This window comes from Lepidochelys kempii, chromosome 5, assembly GCF_965140285.1.
Source record: "Lepidochelys kempii isolate rLepKem1 chromosome 5, rLepKem1.hap1, whole genome shotgun sequence".
NCBI lineage: Eukaryota > Metazoa > Chordata > Testudines > Cheloniidae > Lepidochelys > Lepidochelys kempii.
Genome location: NC_136384.1, coordinates 94,319,675 through 94,341,809, shown reverse-complemented (window position 1 = coordinate 94,341,809; position 22,135 = coordinate 94,319,675). Strand labels below are relative to the sequence as shown.

Below are 22,135 nucleotides of genomic sequence, written 5' to 3'. Positions count from 1 at the left end.
TTATACCCGTCTTCCTTCAAGTGTTTGTAACAGCAGAGTTGAACCTGGTGACTTACATAATTTAGGAGTGTTTGCCAGAACACTGTTTTAGGCAGATTACTGCAGTCTTTTCTTAACAAAAGCAAAAGGAAAGATGGATCATATTATGAAGTACTTAAATAAGAGAATAGTCTTCTCAAAGCATCTAAAGATAACTCATTTGAGTAGAACAGAAGGGCATGTGTATGAATGCCAGTTATCACACTTAACTACTTGGCAGGATACAGGGGAGTACAAGACATGGAGTTCTGTTTTTCAGTTGTTCTAGTCTAAATTAAAATTTTATTGGCTGCTCATTGCTGACATCAAAACATTTTTAGCTAGACTAAAGTGAGTAATTGATCATGCTTTTAACATTTAAAAAATTGAGTGACCTGTCTAATATAAAAAACGAAAGGCACAGCAAAATAAGCTACTGCTGCCTCTTGCATAATTCTTAGATGTTAAAGAGTCTGTTGCACATCAAAAAGTTGGCACAAGCACTGTTTTATATATTATTTACCTGCTGTTTTGAAATAGGTGTGGTATGTATAGTGGATTCACTTTGGGTTCTGACTCGCATGGTAATGCTTCAAGACAGCTAGAAGAGCTCTTCTCCCATAACTCTATCCGCAAGAATCCTTGGCTTAAAGAGCTATTGTTGGGAAAATTCGTTGTGTGACAAGTTGGGCTTTCAGGCCCCAATTCAGGAAAGCACTTAAGCACATGCTTAAATCCCACAGACTTTTTAGCTATTTTTTGATTTAAGTGAAGTTAAACACATGCCTAAAGTTTAACACATGCTTGAGGGCTTCACTGAATAAGGATAGTTTCCTGAACTAGGGCCTCTTCTGACACAGCTGTTTTATATTCCTAAGCAAATGCAAAATAGTAGATGAAGTCAGGCACTGGTAATGTGCTTGAATGTTGTTTGGGCTGGAAAGCAGAGCAGTAGTGATCAAAGCTTAGTTTCTTGGCAATATTTCATTGGGATTTCATATAGTATGTTGCATACAAATAAGAGACATGAATTTCAGCAAAAAGAACAGGAGTACTTGTGGCACCTTAGAGACTAACAAGTGTATTAGAGCATAAGCTTTCGTGGGCTACAGCCCACTTCATCGGATGCATAGAATGGCACATATAGTAAGATATATGTATATATACACAGATAAGTTGGAAGTTACCATACACACTGTGAGAGGCTAATTAATTAAGATGAGCTATTATCAGCAGGAGAAAATAACTTCTGTAGTGATAATCAAGATGGCCCGTTTAGACAGTTGACAAGAAGGTGTGAGGATACTTAACATGGGGAAATAGATTCAATATGTGTAATGACCCTGCCACTCCCAGTCTCTATTCAAACCCAAGTTAATGGTATCTAGTTTGCATATTAATTCAAGCTCAGCGGTTTCTCATTGGAGTCTGGTTTTGAAGTTTTTCTGTTGCAAAATTGCCACCTTTAAGTCTTTTACTGAGTAGCCAGAGAGGTTGAAGTGTTCTCCTATTGGTTTTTGAATGTTATGATTTCAGCCTTGCTCGGTACCCCATGTTCATATTTTTAGCACCCAGTTAATGCAATAATTAGTTAATGAATTCATTGAGTGTTCAGCTTTAGAAGATGGCTGCCCAAATAGTGTAACGACAGGTCTATACTACAAATTTGCATCAGCACAACTGCGCTGGTAAAACTATTAATATAATTTTGATTGTCCCAAATCATTTCTTCAGCAGGTCACATTAATTATTGTTTTTTTATTATTAATGTCACAGTAAAGATGCTTTACAGACAGAAAATCAAGGTTTTTGCCCCCAAGCAGCTTAGCTGCACCAGGGGTGTAAGGGATGAGAGCAACAAATTTGAAACCTGAGACCAGATGCCTTCCCACCCCCACCCCCATGAATGTAACCTGAGTTAAAAAGAAAAAGTCAGTATTAGGGAACTGAAAAGGGGAGGGGAGCAAAGTTTTATTGTTCAGAATGCATGCTGAAAGAAATCAAAAGCAATGCCTCATGAGTCTGCCTTCAGAAATGAGCTGTGGTTTTGAAATAGAAGAAAGCTAATTAGTGCTTGGTTATCTCCTGATCAAATCCAGGAGTCAAATGGGGAGTTCTCATCCCTGGAGGATATTGCTAATACCAGTCTACAGGAAAAAGAGAATCCACTTAACTGTCCCCGAGAGAGTGTACAGCTTGGTCATTTTTGTTTTGAAACCGTTGGCACAGACTTTGTTTTTTGTCTAATAATCTCTATTACTAGTTCTGTTGTGATTTCTGCAACCCATAGTTGTTTGAGACCTTATATTGCAGGAAAGTATTCACATTCCACTTATTTTTTTGCTGTATAATATACAATCCAAAATTAAATTGTAAGTATTTTACTGTGCTTAGGGTTTTTTTTAAAGAGCGGTATAACCAAAAGATTATTTATTTTTCAAATGGATTCCTCAATACTTCTTATACTCTTTTTGATAGTATAAAACACTCTTTTTAGCATTTTCCTACTATTCTAAATGTATTATTTTGTCCAAATTCAGTTGCCATAAAAATGCATTTATCACTAGAGTCCTTGAACCATCCTGGGCTTTGAAATTATTTTGTCAGTCTTCACTTTTTTTGAAGACTGCCTAAAGATAGTAAGTGCTTTGCTCCTGAGTTGCAGAATTCAGAGCCAGTAAAACAAGCTGATGGCTATCATTCTTTCTGTCTTTCATGGTGGTGAGTCCACAATTAAATTGCTGTATTGAATGCTCTGGCTAGTTCAGCTGCTTCTCTTATCCTGTGGTTGCTCTCCCTCTTACTAGCTTACTCCCCTTTCTTAGTTTTCATTTTGGTGGTGCTGCTCTACATGTCTCAGGACTCTGCCTTAGGAAATTGCCTAAAAGTTCATTAACTGGAACCCCTAAACGTTTGAGAACAGAACAGAGGATCTGATGGTTCCTTGGCTTTTGTGTTGTTCTTCGGATTCCCAGAGATGGTTATGTTTACCCTCAATTTTTTGAATCTATATAACTTTGTGACCTTTGGCCTGTCTGTTTTAGGTCAGAGTAACTGCTGATATTTTATATGTTAGGGCTACTCTCATACAGACTAATTCTTGATATTGGAATGTGTTTTTTGTTTTTGTTTTTTTTTTTCTTTCTAAAACACCAGAAATGTGATTTGTGGTTGAGTTCTGTCTGTCTTCCTTTGCTCTCACACATCTTTATTACTCTAGAATGCTTATTGTTTCAGACATTGTTAGGGCTAGAAATCCTTTGCAGCTCGTGTACACCCTTGGGCTCTCTCTCACTGTGTCATGTTCTCTGTTGCACATATTACCTATAATTGTGTGTGCTAACATGTCCTTGAAACTCTTCATTCTATTCAGATTTATTTTGGAGTATGTGGTCTAGTCTAGGGTGTGTTGAAGCTTTCTTAAAAACGGAAGAAATTGAAACGGGTTGGGTGATATAGAAAGGACCCTGTGGATTGCTTTATGGATCAGAATGGAAGCTGTTTGACTAGGGCTTGGCTGTTGCCATCAGTTAACTTCAATATTTACAAGCTGGCAGATGTGGACAAGAGCAGACTTGATGGAAATGCTGCACAAATTTGTGTGCCATCCTTGCACAGGGGCCATTGTAGTTTCTGTGTTGTACCAATTTTAAAATATACGTTATTGAGCTGTAATCGCTGAACCTTGCAGCTCCTATAAACTGATCAGAAGAGGTTTTTATTTTCCACAACTTTTTTTCTAATATTCTATCTCCCATCCATTTCTTTATTCAAACTGTCTTGCTTACCAAAAGATGCCTGTTATCCTTGCTACAGTCCTCCTTGTATCTGTGTTTAGATATCCTTTCCCCCAACCTGTCTTTTGTCTTTGCTTCACAGCTGTGCTCCTTAACTACTTCATTGCTTGTAGTTATGTGCATTGGTTCTTTTTGTCTATCTTTTGACCCTCAAAGTGTAAGTAAGGGATTAGGCCTTACCCGTGATGTATCTCTCAGTCAGTGACTACAGAGGAAGCTGTATTTTAAGGGATTTATTTTAAAGATCCACCTGTGGAAGCCTAGCTATCAGCCACTGCTATTGCTTTAAACACCTGTTTTCCTTGCCACTCTGCACTTGCATACCAGGAGAGGCCAGAGAAGCAACAGCCCATGCTGATAGAGGTATGCTTCAAAATTGCCTGGTATCTCTGACCTCCACTGTGTAGCGTAGTTTCATAGCAAAACTGAGATGATACAGGTCTTCAAATATTTGTGTACGCAGCCAGTTTATGAATGCACGCAGCCAGTTTATGAATGCAGCATTCAGACTCTGGAGTTAATATGTTAATTTTGAATTTATCACCATTATTGTAACTATGATTAAAGATCTAGACTTCGATGCCTTCAGATCATTCCTTCTCATTTAATTAGATTACGTGAAATGTTATAGTGGCGCTGCCAGAGCAACTAGATCATCAATGTAAAAAGCATCTTTTGATATTTTATATATTTTTAATTTTGAAACTATTTGAGTTTGGAAAGTTAACTGCTGCATGTACACATTTTCTTTTTATTCCAGATTTCTTTGACTGATTAGTTGTTCTGGCAGAGACACTAAACATCTAGACTTTGATGTTTTATGTGACAGTCTTATCCACTAATTAACTTCATTAATTTTGCAATTAGTGAAGTAAATTAGTGGGTAAAAATGCCATATAAAACATCAAAGTTTGCATTTTTAATTATAGATTGTATAAAAAATAATCATCACAATCTTGGCTTACTTAACCCAATCCAAGTAGCTTAGACAGGCCATGTGATATGCAATAGCTTTGTATTGTGGCTTTCCTAGCTTTTTACACTAAAAACTACTGAGACTGTCCATCTGAGTTTGGAGAATCTAGCCACAGCGAAAAGGCAGCAAACGCTGATTCAGTCCAGGTGGGACTGAGTGGGAGTTAAGGTGCTGACGGTGTAAACAGTGCGAGTGACTAGAGTTGTGGGAAATGGAAGGTGAAAATACTCAATAAGTTTACTTAAGCCTTGTCTGTGCTAGAAAGAAAGTACCTGGATAGATATAGCAATTCCAGCAAATCCTCTTCGTGTAGACACATTTTGATTTCCCCCCACTCCTACCCAACATAGCTATGCTAGCGAAAGCCTGGTGTAGACACTGTTATACCAGCAAATGCAGTCCTTTCCAGTATGGCTTAATTCGTTCAGGGAACTAGTATAAATACCCTGTCAAAAGAATTCTCCTGCGGTATAAGCTCTGTCTAAATTAGGAGGAATACAGGTATAGCTATACTGGCAAACACTTTTTTGTGTAGACAAGGCCATAGACCTCGATGAATTAAGAGACCTCTTTCATATAAGAAGCACAAGCTAAACTATAGAATGGCCACTGAAAATATAAAGGCAGTTTGATGTGGAACAGTTCTGCCTAAAGTCTATAAGGATAACATATACATGAAAGGCAGGTTGGTTTGAATTTTGAAGAAGGTAGGAGGGCTCAACTCAAATCAAACATCAGACTGAGTCCTTGAGGGAAATCATTGAAGCAAGATTCAATAGAATGAGTAGAAAATGCACTGGACTGAGACCTGGGGTGTATTAATGGTGGAGAGGATAAAACAATTTTACATCAGAGGGAACGAAGTAACAGGAAGGCAGAAGGAAAAAATGTTTAGATACTACTGAAGGGATCTCTCTTTTTAACAAGACTCCGTCCATGTCTACACAGCAAACTTTGGTCAATGCAAGTTACGGTGGCATAAAACTATCACGGTATGTTGCTTGTGTGAGTGCGTACTTTGCTCCTTGCATCAGCACTGTGTGCATTCACCAGGAGTGCTTGTGTCGATGCAAAGTGTGGTGCACCACGATAGGTATCCCAACCAGCATGCTACCTGCCACTGTTCAGCACACTTTGGGGATGTTTTGGCAATGCACAGTGAGGCAGAAATGAGTTGCTCAGGGGTGACTGGGAGCAAGGAGTCAAGTTCCCAGCATGCAAATGTATCCATCCCATAATGTCATCTTTATCCCATAATTTTCATGCCTTTTTTTAAAACATACCACAAACCCCCATAGCCCTCCTCACGGTCTGCCATCTCTGACAGAAGCCTGGAGCCTGCACAGCTTTGCACTGTTGTCCTAGGCATTGCAAACACAGGATGCATGATCCTCCAGTATGTGCAGAGCCATGAGAGGAACTGAATCAGCAGGAATACAACAGTAATGGAGCATAGCAAGAACCAATTTATGGTTGTTGGTGGCATTGATGAAGCAACTGCAGATGGTGGAGCACTGTTTCTGGGCCGAGGAATGAAGCATTGACTGGTGGGATTGCACTGTAATGTTTGGGATGATGAGCCGTGGCTGCAGAACTTTTGATGCACAAGGCCACATTCGTGGATCTGTCTGTCAAGCTTGCCCCAGCCCTTCAGCGCAGACTCACCAAAATATGAGCTGCACTGACAGTGGGTAAGTGAGTGGTAATATCATCGTGGAAACTTGCAAACACAGGAATGCTACTCGTCAATGGGAAATCATTTTGGAGTTGGTAAATCCACTGTGGGGGCTGTTGTCATGCAAGTGTGCAGGGCCATTAATTGTCTCCTCTTACGCAGGATTGTGACTCTTGGCAATGTGCAGCACAAAGTGGAAGGATTTGCAGCAGTGAGGTTCCTGAACTGGGGTGGGGTTTTAGAAAGCATGCATACCCCTTTTTTGGCAACAGAGTACCTTGCCACAGAGTACATCAGCTGCAAGGGCTACATTCATGTCCATTTTACCTACACATACAGCAACCGTGGCTCTCTCAGGTCAGTATATGCAAAACTCTGATTGTCCTTAATGTCCCCTGGGGTGGAGTGGCAGGGGTAGGGATGCGGCCTCTGATGCCACATGGAATGTTCCACAGAGTGTAGGGAGGTGCTATAATAGAGTTCTCCATCGTCTGAAAAGAGAGGCAAGACTGTGTTTGTTAAACCAGTAGGTCCACAAGAGTCTGCAGTATCTGTTTTTGCTGCCAGAGAAGCCCCGTTATGTCTTAATGAACCTCCCTCTCCTCTTTCTGCTGGGACTCCTGGGCCTGCCTCCTGTCCATTCTTTCCTTCTCCAGGCTGTCTGCAGTGCTCACCCTTCAGGCCCTTTGCTCACAGTCTGATGCAGCACTGGCTTGCAGGATCTCCTTGAACATGTCATTCTGAGTCCTCATCTTTCTCTTCCTTATCTCGGTCGGGCATTCCACAGATGTAGAGCGGAAACCCCACAAGGCCATAACAACAGCAGCTGCAGGTAAAACACACAAAGGCATCATTGGCCGTATAATCACAACAGAAAGTGAAAGTTAAGACTCAAAACTCCCTTCCTGTGCTCCGCTGAGGTTTTAAACAAGACTTGCCTCTTGACACTTCTGCTGCAGAGTGCATGGTGCCATTCACAGCACCAGCCGTGGGGTGTAAGGCCTGCCAGAGATGAAGGAAATGGTGAGGAAATTTCTTGGTTGCATGAAACTGAGGATAGGGCAATGGAACTGAATACTGGCACCATTTTCCACAGGCGGGGTGATTTTAACTGATATCTCCTCCTGAGGGTAACAAAGGCACAGAGAGCACAGCTGCTGCTGGCCTTCCAAAGCCGCCCAGCCTGTATGCTGCTAGCCTGTTTACTCCAATAGTGCCTACTGGAGTTATCGCCAAGTCGTGTGGGAAGGTGTCCTACCGTGAAGAAGAAATAAGGCGGCCATTCCTAGAAACTTTGGGAGAGGATTACAGAGTACTTCCATGAAAGTTTCATGGAGATTTCTCAGGAGGGTTCAAGCGACGCCCTTGTATACATAAACTGTTCCTCATGCCCCTCCCTTGCCACAGGGGAATGAAAAAAAGAGAACCCTATCTCTCTCTTTTTTTGGTACCACTACCTCGTGTAGTACAATTAAATTAATGAAACAGTTGATAGCTGTATCCTGTTAACTTGGGAGTGCTATCAGTACATCACTGTAATGGGAAATATAAACTACCCAAAGTTCCTTCCCCTGCATCAGACTCACCTGTGCTCAGCTGCTGGGACTGACTGGACTGTGGTGGTGTCTCAGACAGGTCCTGGCTTGTGGCATAGCAAGACCCCACCACTTGCATGTCCCCCATCCTCCTCCTCGTCATGGCTGTTCATGCCAGGAGTCTTTGGCTTGGGCTCCTCGGAGGTAGTCATGGTTGTCTGTAGGTCGGTGGTGGGGTTTCCACCAAGTATGGCATGCAGCTCTTTGTAAAAGCAGTAAGTCTGCAGCTCATCACCTTGGCCTTCTGGTATGCCTAATGCAGTTCCTTTGCTTTCATGTTGCACTGCTGCTGGTCCCTGTAGTACCTTCTCCTGCATCTCCTGTGTAACCTGCTTGTAGATGTCCATGTCTCTATGGCTGGTCCATAGCTGTGCTTGAACAGCCTCTTCTCACAGGCCTAGGAGATCCAAAATCTCCGGTCTACTTCAAGCTGGAACACGTCTGGAGTGTGTAGCTGGCTTGTTCTCCGGGAACCCTGGGCAATGGTGTTCACAATTGGTCAGTGTAGGGCATTGTGGGGCAGCTGCTGGAGGACTGTTAGGGTCAACATAAGTAACTCAGTGTCTGCACTTGTGCTGCGTCGCCCTCAGCACATCGACCATAGCGCAATGCCGCTCAGGGCAGTGGTGTTACTGTGTCGCTGTAATGGGGCATTTACATCGGTAGGAGACACATTTAATGGCAGAGCATGTGCGACTAGGTTGATGCAAGCTTATGCTGACCGAACTTTGTAGTGTATACCGGGCCTGAAAAGGCTCAATGGAGAAATGATCTTGGGAGGTCAAAATGTGAGCTCTGAAAGGGAGAGAGAAAGGCAAGTAATCTTGACTGATAGCTTGATAGTTCAGAACCTGGCCCCAAGCATCTGTCTTAGATAAAGAGAACAAAGTGTAATGCTGCCTTTCAGGTGCCACAGCAGGGAATGTCACAATATAAGAATCAAGAATAAGCTGAGAAAGGTTGGACTTTCCACTAGTTTAGACCATTTGGCAATATGGTGGGAGTTTTGATTGAGCTATGGATTACTTTGGTGATGTGACTGGTAGATGTAAACATGCTACACGGTATCTTGGAGCAGCCCAGAAAATTTCACAACCACTGCTCTCAGTTTACTAAAAGTGTAAGTGTGAGAGAGAGAGAGAGAGAGAGAATATGTATGCATTCTGGTAAATTGAAAGGAATTCTTGTGGAATTTTGTGAACCACTCAGAAGCTATATTGTGTGGGAGAACTCTAATAATATTTTGATGGAATTTTCCTTAATAATCAGGATAACTGACTATTCTTTTTGTTTTTGTTTTTTCTTCTTTACCTTCCTCAATTTTGTTTTCCTTTTTCTGCTGTGTATCTTGGTGTTTCTTTATATACATCTTTATCAGTGGCTGTTTTTCTCCCAGTTTTATTCCCTATTTCTTTCCTTTACATTGTTGTGGCTCTGTGCTAATAACTGAGACAGGAAACCGAGGGGAGGGGATGAATGTGACATTGCAGTTTGAGTGAAGTGAGACATCTTTGGGTATGTCTACACTCGAGCTGGAAAGTGTAAATTCCAGCCCTAGGAGACATACCCATCTTAACTCTGATCGAATCAGTGTGCTAAAAATAGATCAAAATAGTGTGCTATTCCCCCCCCCCACGCAAAATAGGTGAAGGGCTATGTTGTACAATACTGGTTTTTTCTATCCCTTTCATTGGCAAGGAGCCGTGTTAGAGAGTTTGGCCTTGGGACTTCTGAGGAAAGTTAAGCCCAGGAGCTCAAAGGCTTAGCTGCTAAGTTTTCAAGTAGAGAGAATATTCTTGTGATTGTTACTCCATTCTGTCTGGCATAAGGTTAGAACTAGTGCAGCGCTGTACTGCATTTCGTACCCGTAAAGTGGACTGGAAGCTGGTCCACCTTTTGGCCCAAGTCAGTAAGCAGCCAAGTCTAGGTATGGACAGTCTTAACTCAGACTTATGTAGGAGTTATAATACTTCAGTTGCTCCATGTTGCTGATTTCACATCTCCCTTAAATAATTAAAAGGACCATACCAAACGCTGGAGTGAGTCAGATTGCTAACGTTGGCTTTTGTATTTCACCGCCCTAAATGTGAGTGCCAGTCAATGAGTGAGCATTCCTGTGAAGTCATTTTCCTGTGATGTGTGTTGTATCCATTTTTATTGTTTCTCGTATACTTTGAATGGACTTTATAACAGCAATAATGTCATTCAGATAATTATATCATAATTGACCTTAGCAATGAACATCCTTGGCTTTTACTGCAGTTTGTGTAATACTTCAGGATGATCAATTATCTCATAATTCCCACTTTGTTGGAATTATTGTTTTAATTATTTCACTTAAAATACATCCTTTTTTTAGTGTTATAGAGTTACACCAGGTAATGGTCACAGTCACAAATGCTTCAAGAGTTACCAGCTTTGTGTGGGAGGGCTTTTGGGTCTTATCATCTCGTCATTATTTCTAACACTGGTTTCATTTAATTATCACTTAATTTTTATCCAAGCAAGATTAGCAGTCCAAGAGAGCTATCTGATGGTAGTCCAAGCTACAGGGCTTGAGAAAGGATGGATAGCCCGTGTGCTTGATTTTACTATATTGTTTTTCTTCCTTTGTGCTATGTGAGCCATTTATGGTAATGCATGTAATTTTCAGTGGAAGTTGAGGTTTAAAAGGTTATAGTAATTCTTGGATTTTTCAAGTAATTTGAAGTATTAATTATTACAAGTAGACAGCACATTGATGTTTGCACTGCTACTTATGGGATATTTATGGCTTTATAAGAGGTTTATATAGCATTCTTTATGATCAATTAATTTGTGCATGGTCAGGGGAGATATTTCAGGCTGTGTCTGGCACCTACATTCCACTGTGACGGTCACCATATAAATATCAGAGAGGGAATATGCCACCTCATGAAATTCCTGGAGAGTGTTGGTCTCGTTTGTTGTGTAGTGTTGCTCAGCACTGTACAAAACATAGTGGGATATGTAGTGTCTAGTATTTTACAGTCTTGTGCTGAAGATCCAACGCTGTATTTGATGTAGTGCTTCTTAAATGAACTAAATGTACATGTCAAAGTGCTGAGCCTTGCTGTTCTTATATCTGTTCAGTCGGTTTGGGTCACCATTTTGCATGTATTTACCAGGAATTAACCTTTTCTACACAAACAGAAAATGAAAATACAGTGCCTTTTTGCTAAAAGAGAAGTTAAAACAGCCACTATCCCCAAATAATGTATTTCCACATGTCTTGTTCAATTATTAGATGTGAACAAACTCAATACTGCTTAGCAGGGAAATGCTTGGTTTTCTAGTAGATTAAAAGTTCATTGAAGAAAACTGCAGTGTGAAAAGATTTTCTTTCTCTATAAATTTTAATAGTTATTAGAAGGAGGATTCTGGCCCATTAAGTTACAGCCTGCCAAGACATAATGCTAAATCACTTAATTTCTCTAAGCAGCAACCCTGTTCCATCTTCTTTAAAGGAAGCTGTTAGAAGAGCCTTGATGTTTTAATCGAAAAACAGAGCAAAGTCTGACAGCTAAACTGTGCTTTGATGGAGGTTTTTTGTGTTCAGCCCTTTAGTCATGGGATCTCCCACAGATCCCTAGGTGTAGACTCAGGGAAAAGGTTTGTACAGATGCCAGTGTCACTTGTAGACATCTGATACACAACCACAGTTACATGTAGATAGTTGTCACTTAGTGCTTTGGCTAAACAGGCCATGGCAGTTGTGCTATTTTGTATAAGGGGCAATTTTAGGTCTATCAACACCAGCCATGGAGTTCCTGCAGAATTGCAGTTTTTTTATATAGCAGATACAGTTTGTAATGGATAGACCAGATGTGGCCATTACAAAATCTCTGCTTAAAAATCTGAACTGAGGCTTCATGCAGGAGACCAGAGTTAGGCTGCTATTTCTTGCATCTCACTCTTGAAGTCTAGCCTTGTAGTCCTCTCAGCAACTGGCCCAAAGCCAAGCCTTCATTCCTCTCCAAAACCTGAGGGGCAGGAATTAAAATGAAGGTTTGGGGGATGGGGGAAAGTGAACTGTACCAGCTCAGAAGCTTTTTTATCTCTAGGTTGTCAGTTCAAATCCAGCCCAGGTCCTAACAGCTTGTTGTAACTGAAGATCCAGTTACTCTTTCTGCAGAAGTAATATTAGCCCCAGTGTATTCTAGTTGTGGAATTGCATTCTGCCTACCTAATCCCTTTCGTCCCTCTTCGTTTCAGTTGGAAAGTTCTTCATTTTCTCTCCTAAAAAGTGTCAAGCTACATGCTAGACCCAAGAATGTGATTTGAAACCTTAACTTGTAACCTCATACTCCTGAGCTTCAGCCCAACACCCAAAGCTGGAACAGTTAATTAGCCTTAAAGCAGCCTTACAAAATTATACTCACCCAGTCACATAGGCAAATTGCAGGGATTTTGTTTGGGATTGATGGGAAAGTAAAATATTCAATTTCTTGTTTCCCTTCTCTTGTCGTGATGTGAAGGGCAGATGAAACTCTCTGTATCTTGGCTGGAAAATGTTTGTGGCAGTTTTAAGACATAAGGCTATGTCTATACTGTGTACCCTGTGCCAGCATAGCTCCCTAGTGTAGATGCAGCCTAAGCTGACAGAAGATGTTCTTCTATAGGAATGCCACATCCCCAAATGACATAAGCTACATCGACAGAAGCACTCTTCCACTCACATAGTTGTCTACACATGCGGGTTTGTCAGCATAGCTACATCGGTCACAGTTGAGGGGTTTTTTTTCCACGCCCCTATTGAAGTAGCTATGCTGATATAACTTTTAAGTGTAGACAAAGGTACCTAAGGGTATTGTAATGCTTAAAAGGCATATAGGCTACTCATAATCTTGTTTTAATATGCAGAAAAGCCTGAATTAGGATAAAAACATAAGGACAATAATGGCTGTTTGTAGACAAGTCACCTTATACTAATTCAGAAAATTCACTAACTGCACAGGCATTCCTGTTCACAGAACTTTGATCACCACGTTTGTGAAGATTTTAATATGAAGAAAGTGTGTGGGCTGGGGGAGGATGTGTGATCACATTTTTAAGCATATAATCCAATAACGAAACTTGCATTGTATGATCTCTAGTAGTGTCTAGATATACAGCTGGATTTTTCACGAAGAAACAAAACTAAACCTTCTTTTGTTGACCATATAAGTTTCTGTCGATCAGTACTATTGCTTACATCTTGTTAGTGCTTCTCTGCGTACTGCCAGCCAAAAAAGTTCCATTGCATGGGGCTGCCTAGGATTTTTCCACTTTATTACCAAGTCTGATTGGACTTTAAAGCAATTACGCCATTAAACAGTATGCATTGCCCCAGTGCCCAATATGGTGATCATCCTTTAAGTGCTGGTGATAATTAACTACTTTATCATTCTAATAGGGAGCTCTGAATTATAATTTTATTGAGCAGCAAAATCAAGGATTAAAATGATATCTGCAGTGCCAAGGTTAACTATACTGAGAAAAATGAAACCACGTGGTTTCTAATTCATGAAAATAAATATTTCTGTTTAAATAAGTGCAGTAGTTTACTCTGATTCTTTAGACATAATTCTAATTGCAGCTTAGCGATGATGATTTTCTCCTTTTAAAACAAATTGCTTTCTATACAGTGAAGTTAAGTTATAATGAATTGAACTCAAATGATAAACTGCCTCCTCCCAATCTGTGAAATGAATATGAATGTAAAGGAGTACTCTTAATGCTCATATAAAATCTTTTGCAAAGGGCATTCTCTGTAGTAAATAATACTAAGATTTATCTACACAGTGGAGTAATGCACACTACGGCGGTGTGATTTCTAAAGCGCACTAACGTTTTGCGCATGACTTGGTCCATGTAGACCCTACTGGTGCTCACTAAATGTTCCCAATTAGTTGTCATGAGCAATGCTAGCTTTGTTTTCAAACTTCCATTTTCATCCAGTATTGTGAATGTGTAAATAACTAGAATCGGTCAAAAATAAAGGGAAAATTTTTGCTAACACCCCATAAAAAAAAACTTGCAAAATTTCAACCAGTCTGTACATAATTTGCTAATTAAGGCTCCAATTCAAAAAGGCATTCTTGTTCCGGAAATAACTTAATTAAGTACATGCTTAACTTTTAGCATAGATTTAAGTCCCACTGACTTCAGTGGGATTTCAGCATTTGTTAACGTGCTTTCCCGAGTAGGGAGAAACTTTAGCACATGCTTAAGTGCTGTTCAGAATCAGAGCCTCAATGTTTTAATAAGAACACTGAAATATGAAACATGCCAGTGGTGTCAGAATGCATTGAAGTCTACACTGGACATGTGTTTGTCCTGATGTTGCCTCACTCATACATTCAAAACCCTTACTGAAGTGTATGGGGAAGAGCTGAACAAAATATTGTAAATTCCGTCCCATGAGAAATTTTGACATTTCCGCATTTGTTTTATTCTCAGATTGGGACGAAATGTCAAAATTTCAGAACTTTGCATGCTACAGAAATTACGAAAAATTTAAAGTCAGAATGAATTGAAACATTTTGACACTCCTGAAATCAAAGTGTTACGTTTTGGTTTATTGAAATGACCTGAAACGCATCACTTTGAGGCAGTTCAAAATTAAACTGTATTTTTCCATCGCAGCGGATTGGTTTATGGGAGCTTAGTTCAGGAGCCTGATGCCCCTGTTCTCCCTTATGAAGTTAGCTCCCTGGTTGGACTACATATTTCATGATGCACCCAGAGTCATATGACTCCTGTGATGCACCACTGAGAGGCTGGTCAGGGATAGCCATGTTGTGTTATGGGAAATGCAGTCCTGTAGAGACCTCTGCAGAAAAGAGATAATAAGGCAATGCACTGACTGGGGGAATGCAGCTTATTAATGTTTTATTAAACTGATTTAACACTAAACATTTTGGGTTAGTTGAACAACATGATTTTTTTCAGATTTGGGTCAGACCAACCTGAAATTAAATATTTCATAGACATTTTTCCATGGAAAATTTCAAATTTGCATTTTCCATTAAAAAAACATTCTGACAGAAAATTTATGGCCATCTCTAATACGGGGAATTTTGGTCAAGCATGGCAAGAAGACTTAAACCCTTTTAACAATGACTACAGGTATGTCTTCACTACCTGCTGGATCAGCGGGCAGCAGTCGATCCAGTGGGGAATGATTTATCGCGTCTAGTCTTTCCCTGTTAGTCTATAAGGTGCCACAGGACTCTTTGCTGCTTTTACAGATCCAGACTAACACAGCTACGCCTCTGATACCTGTCTCAGCTTGGTTTCCCCAAACAACTATCCCCTCTCTTGAGAAAGAGTCCCTTTTAAACCTTGCAATAGTTCCTTTGTTCTTCTGTGTTTGAGCTTTGACTCTTCTGGTCAAAACCAGTCCTGTATGTTGGCTAGAGCTAGAGGTAAAATCATCAAAGCCAATATAGCTCTGCATTGTTCCTTAACTCTCAAATATTTGCTGAGGGGTGGCTTATCTTGAACCATTCTTTTCCTTCCTCGTTTTTCCTGGTAGCCTTCTGTATATTTGTAAAGTAAACATCCCAATAACCATGGTAAGAAATAGTATTCTTAAATTAATACATAGCAGTTCTGTGGCATTTTGGACCTCAACTATTTGGTGCTCCAGTAATTGATATTTGTACAGAAGTATCTACCAATTATTTCATTCAAAGTGTCAATATAAATCTTATTAGTTAGCTATCATTGATTAAAGTGCTGTTATCCACTAGAAGACCTCAAAACCACCTCCACCACCACCTTCAGGTTGTCTGTTGAAAGTAATCAGAAATGAGATTGTGCAAATGTGTGGTCACATTTCCCTCTCTCCCCTCTAATTTCAGAGCTCTTCTGTGTCTCCATCAGCTAGTTTCAGAACAGCAGAGAAGCATAGGAACTCGACGGATTACTCTTCAGATAGCAAAAAGCAGAAAACAGAAGAGAAAGAAATAGCAACTCGTTATGTGAGTGAAACATTTACATGGTGTATTACCAACCTAAGAATTTTTTAGGAATCAGAAGACCTGAGCTCTATCTGGGTTCCTTCTGGGTGACCTTGGGCAAGTCAGTTCATCTCTCTGTGCCTCAATTTCCCCATCTGTAAAACAGGGATAATGAAATGTAAAGCACTTCTTATATATAAAGTAAGACCTACATAGTATTTATTATTAACAGCTTAAATGAGACCAAAGAAATAGGAAATATTGAAGAATAGTATGATGCTTTATAGTAATAGATATTTTTGCTTTTTAAAGAGACCATAGATCTTTGGATATTTTTTAAGAATTTGATTTGTCATTGCAGGACAGTGATGGTGAAAAGAGTGATGATAACTTGGTGGTTGATGTTTCCAATGAGGTATGTGTTATACTGCTTCCTATACCATACAGTAATTGAAGGTGTCTCTCAAATCTCAGTGTAGGTCAGATGCATGCCTTCACAAAGGGGCTTGTAATTGCTAAAGAAATCCAGCTTCATCTTTTTATCTTTTCAGTTCTAAAATATTATTTATAGCAGTAACACTTCTTCAGAAGAGCTTTTCTCAGCTGTTTATATAGTTAAACAAATAAAATCTTACCTCACCCATCTTAAAGCAAATAGGGCACTGATATTTATGGTACCTATGTTCTGTTCCTGCTCTGCCACTGATTTTCTGTGTGACCTTGCACAAGACAATTAGCCTTTTGTGTGCCTTCAGTTTCCCCACCTGTTAACATGAGAAATGTAATTCTTATTTACTTTGTTGTCCTAAGCATTATCGTTATTTTTATATGGCACTTAGTTAACAACATACAATATTAACTAATACTTATGTTTGTTTTGTTATACATCTAGATTTTAAACCAAATCATATTAACCAAATCAGTTATGAAGTCAAGTGATGCTTCATGTTTTATTTAGAGATCTTCCCCAAAAGTCTGAATTACTGGAGATAGGTGTTTATGCTGCTAGGAAGATGTTATACTAACGCATGTTGTTCTTTTATAGGATCCTTCTTCCCCTCGAGGGAGCCCAGCACATTCTCCAAGAGAGAATGGCTTGGACAAGACCCGACTGCTTAAGAAAGATGCACCGATTAGCCCGGCCTCTATTGCATCTTCTAGCAGTACTCCTTCCTCAAAATCCAAAGAACTTAGCCTTGTAAGTGATTTTGAACACTCCTGACCTGAGAGAGTACACAGATGTGCATGTCCACCAGATCATATCTGAATTTCTAATGGGATCTGTAAAATGCTACGAGACATGATACAACTTCACGTTGAATATAAAGTTCCCTTAATTTCTACTTTAAAGACATACAGCAAAGTGGTGGTTAAAAAGCCCAGAGGCCTTTTTGGGATGAGACGCGTCTATTAAACTACCAGTGTAAAAAGATGATGGATGTGCCTGTGTTGCGGTAATTTTTCATGTGGGGGAGGAGAGAATCATGTCCTTCTGAGGATAAAAAAAAAAAAAAAAAAAAAGCAGTACACCTAGGTTCCTTGATACATTTTTTGTGCTATGGTTCTATAGTAAATTCAGCTTCCAACTTGGATGTGATTTGATTGTTAGTTTTGTTTAAATGACCAGGTAATTTTAATTTTCTGTCTGTCATTTACAAGAGTCTTCCTCGACTTGCATCACAGATCACAATGCAAAAAAAAGGCTGCTTGCAAGTGTGTGTGGGGGGGTCTTCTTTCCCTTCCTTTTGGTGACGGTAGTTTATCACATTGCTAAGCTGCACTGTAACTCTTCCTGCAATTCTCAACATTTCAGTACACTTTCACTTCTCACATTGTTATATAAATCAGTTCTGTAGTGAATGTAGTGCTCAGGAGAGGTGCTGGAGTGACAGGGTTAAACACAGAAGTTTGCTGTTTGTCCACCAAACAGGCATACCACAACAGTGCCAGTGCAAGATTCCTCACACTACCCCCATCATTGTGCCTCAACCCTGTTTTATAGGGATCACGGCTAGGGGTGAGTCCATTATTTCAGTCTGCTTGTCTGTCCGATTTTGGGCCTCACACTGCCAACAAAGGTGCTCATCGTGATGTGGACACATGTCCACCAGGAGCAGATTGAGACCACCAACAGGTTTCACATACGCTGCCAATACGATTGTCAGATGGTAATGATTTTCAGTCATTGACTGTATCCTGAATCACATCAGTGACCTAAAGGAGAAAAAGCTGTGAATCCTAGAGTTAATTCCTACGGTCACCCTTCCCTTTTAAGTCACTCTGCATGCTTCTTTCCATTGCCAATGCTGAGCATTAAAAATTGAAAACTAGGTTTCACTAATCAAACCACATTTTAATTGTCATCTACAATATCTTATATATGAAGCCAAAAAGTAAAATAACTGTCTTTCATTGCCTCTCTTGATATTAGAATGAGAAATCTACCACTCCTGTGTCTAAATCAAATACTCCAACTCCACGGACTGACGCTCCAACTCCAGGCAGCAATTCTACTCCTGGTTTGAGGCCCGTGCCTGGCAAACCACCAGGAGTCGACCCTTTAGGTTAGTAACAAGTAGGCCTCTAGAAAAGCATCTAACTTTTCAGTCCTTTACAACACTGCATTCTGTGTCTGTGTCTTCTGTTTGTTGTTCTCTTTGAAGTGCTGAGCATCCCTTATACCTGTTTAAATTGAGCACTATTCCCCCAACAGCTTCTGGTCTAAGGACCCCGATGGCGGTGCCATGTCCCTATCCTGCTCCGTTTGGAATTGTGCCGCATGCTGGAATGAATGGAGAGCTGACCAGTCCAGGAGCTGCGTATGCGGGGCTGCATAATATTTCCCCCCAAATGAGTGCGGCAGCGGCAGCGGCAGCGGCTGCAGCAGCTTATGGGAGGTCTCCAGTGGTAAGTGTTTGCCCCAGGGGATGTGAACATGTTTGGAGTTGGGGGTGGGGGGGTCTGTTAAATTAAAGACATGCAGGGTTAAATCTAGTTCAACCTATCTCTAATTTGGAGAATATGTTGTGGAAGAGGTAAATGAAACTCATGTTCGCTTAATTCCCCACTTAATACATCTTTTTATTCTGCTTGGGGAAAACTGCAGGTTGGTTTTGATCCACATCATCACATGCGAGTCCCAGGCATCCCTCCCAATCTGACAGGCATCCCAGGAGGAAAACCGTGAGTTTTAAACACTAAATTTATGAAGTTAATCATTTACTGAAGTAGTGTTCCCTTGCTGGCTAGATTTCCCCTGGGCTACTGAATATTATTGCATGACTAGAAGTAAGTTTAGGGTTGAAGGGATAGGGAGGGTGGTTTAATCGTTGTTTTTATTTTAAAAGCTTGTTTGGAGATTTCTTTTAAAATCTACTACCAGCCAGGAGGTATCAGATGGCATAGAGCAATGAGAGTCTGTGGTGGGCAGAGAGATCTCCTTTTCTAAATGTGAAGTAGGGGACCCATCTCTGTATGGAAATACAAACTGTAAAGGAATCTCTGGTATACATGTCTGCTGTACTGTGTGTCTCAGCTTAAAAATAATTCCATTGGGCATAAAAGCCTTGCAATCACTTGCAAGCTTATTAGATGCTATAAATAGCAGTGTGCAGAGAAAGAAATGCTGAAATGTTTTGTTTGATTGAAAATACTGAGAAGAATTATGGTTTCGTAATGTTCAAATTCATCCTTGATGGAATTCGCCAGAAAAGGTGACCTACTCTAACAGCTTTGTTTGCTGTGTAATTCTTTTTCCAGGCTCACAAACTCCCCAATCACATCCCCCTTGAGTTAGAGGGAGGGGAAAAAATAGTAATGCAAATCGTATTGATCTGGGTTTTATTTGAAGGGCCTCAAGTTCCACTTCCTTTGTAACACTTAAAGAAAAACAGACTAGCTAATAATGGAGAGGTTGAGGGATATTTGGGTATAGTTGATGTAACTTGATTTTAAATATATAAACGTTTTACATACTATGATTGTATCCCTCTCCCCCAGTGTTACTTGTCATCTTAGGCTGTCTTCTGTCAGCTGCTCTGTGTTGATGAACCTGCACCTACATAGAGCCAGGATAACTTCATTGAGGATCTATGCAGGCTCAGGAGTTGGCACTAAGCAGTTTACAGGATCAGAGCCTTAGACTGTAAGCTCTGTGGAGCAGGAACCTTCTTCCTGTCTGTGTGGAGAGCATCCAGCAAGTTCCTTTACAGTCATTACAGTAATATAATAACTAAAAAAGTGAAAGGTTTTGTTGCATCTCAAATGTTTGTTAATGCATTGGCATAATAGTCACTATTTACAAGGTCAATAATAGCTAATTATTATTAGCTAGATTTGAAGACTGCAAAGATGGAGACCTAAGTTGTATTCAACTATTTTCACTGAGCGTTCTCTGAAATGGAATGTGCTGCATTGGCTATCTTGTTACCTGTACTTCGCCTTGGTTTTTTAATTATTGCCTGATTTTCCTAGGGAACAGTACAGTCTGACTCAAAAATAGGAGCTGCAGATATCTGTACAGATCTTTATAATTGAGGAGTTTTGTAATATATTTACAGTGCTTTAAACATGCGAAATTCTATGTTAGTGGTAAATATTCCTATTACTGATGACCTGCACAGTGGTACAAGGGGACTTGTAATAAATGGTACATGAAAAGAGGGGGGAAAAGTAATATGACACCCGATCTTTTTCAAGATTAAATGTATTTGAATAATTATACATAGCACTTACTATTTGCTTTAAGAGCCAGATTCTCAACTGGTGTAAATCAGCATAGCTCCATTGACAACATCTTGAGCTACAGCGTCAAAGCCATTTTGACTAAAACGTTGCTTTAAAAAAAGAAAAAAGAAAAAAAGCTATAATAAAGATTCACTTTTGGTATCAATGTAAATTCTCAGAGCAGGGCAGGTGCTTGCCTCTTGGTACTGTGCAGCAGCAAACACACTGTTGGCATGCAACAAATGATGAATAATAAGATCTTCTAGCTAGTGCCTATAGAAATCTGCTAGTGGAGACCAAATCCACTTAAATTAGGAAGTTTGTATCTTTTAACTGCAACAACGAAAAAAAATTGCCTAAGCCTGGCTTGAATGTGTTTCGTGTCATAAAGCAAAGTGTCAACTTGCCACTCAGGCCTGCCGGAACGAGAAAAGAGCAAAAATAGGGTGCAGAAATAGTGAAATTTCTGCGGCTATGAGTATAAAAAAAGGGGAAAACTGGAGATTATGTAAATATAGTTGCATTTTTATACTGCTGAAAAAAAACACTGTAATATTAGCACATTTCAGAGTAACAGCCGTGTTAGTCTGTATTTGCAAAAAGAAAAGGAGTACTTGTGGCACCTTAGAGACTAACCAGTTTATTTGCGCATAAGCTTTCATGAGCTACAGCTCACTTCATCGGATGCTGTAACTCACGAAAACTTATGCTCAAATAAATTGGTTAGTCTCTAAGGTGCCACAAGTACTCCTTTTCTATTAGCACATTGTGTAACTTAAATAACAAATAAAATGGTTGGGTTTTTAAAGGCTGCCTTTTTAAACTCTCAATTTCAGTGCAACAATTAAAGCAATAGTCTCCTCCAAAATAATATTTCTGTGAGCTATTTTCATATCTCTACTATTACAACCATGTGTGTTTTTTCATCAGTACTACCATGAATTAGCTAGTCTGTGGAAATTAAGAACCCTCTATTAACCATATATTTATGTGTACAGAGGAGTCGTCTAATAAAGTTTGTGTTCGGTAATATATACTCTTTAATATGTCACATCTTAAAACAAAACAATTTCACAACCTAACTGTTCTCCCTAGAAAATATTTGGAGATGAAGTTGTTGATAGCTTATTCACAGGTGGCATAACTGGCAGTCACACAACACATTCTTTCTCAGTGAGAGTCCTGATTCCAGCAAAAGAACTGGGATTTGTGCTTGTCATATCAGTGCAACAACAACAAGAACAAATTACTTGCACATTTTTGCTGGACTGCCATTTCAGGAATTGTGCCTAAAAACCTTAACTCCATGGTGTCATTGATTTCAATCCTTCTATTGACAGAGTGCTGTAAAATACAATATAAGCTTAAGATATGTGCACCCCACT

General features: G+C 39.9%; 1 protein-coding gene across 7 annotated transcripts in view; it reads left to right on the top strand.

Annotated features, from left to right (window-relative positions):
* The window catches only part of TLE4 (TLE family member 4, transcriptional corepressor), a 121,059-nt gene that overhangs the window by 90,154 nt on the left and 8,770 nt on the right, over positions 1-22,135 (top strand). For 6 of the 7 annotated variants that reach the window (XM_073345090.2, XM_073345088.2, XM_073345087.2 and 3 more), the window contains 6 exons: positions 15,927-16,046; positions 16,387-16,440; positions 17,071-17,223; positions 18,457-18,589; positions 18,739-18,932; positions 19,132-19,208. In XM_073345090.2, the coding sequence (XP_073201191.1) occupies positions 15,927-16,046; positions 16,387-16,440; positions 17,071-17,223; positions 18,457-18,589; positions 18,739-18,932; positions 19,132-19,208 (731 nt within the window). Of the gene's footprint in view, positions 1-6,628; positions 6,824-15,926; positions 16,047-16,386; positions 16,441-17,070; positions 17,224-18,456; positions 18,590-18,738; positions 18,933-19,131; positions 19,209-22,135 lie in introns of all 7 variants that reach the window. The other variant, XM_073345091.2, reaches the window with a different exon arrangement.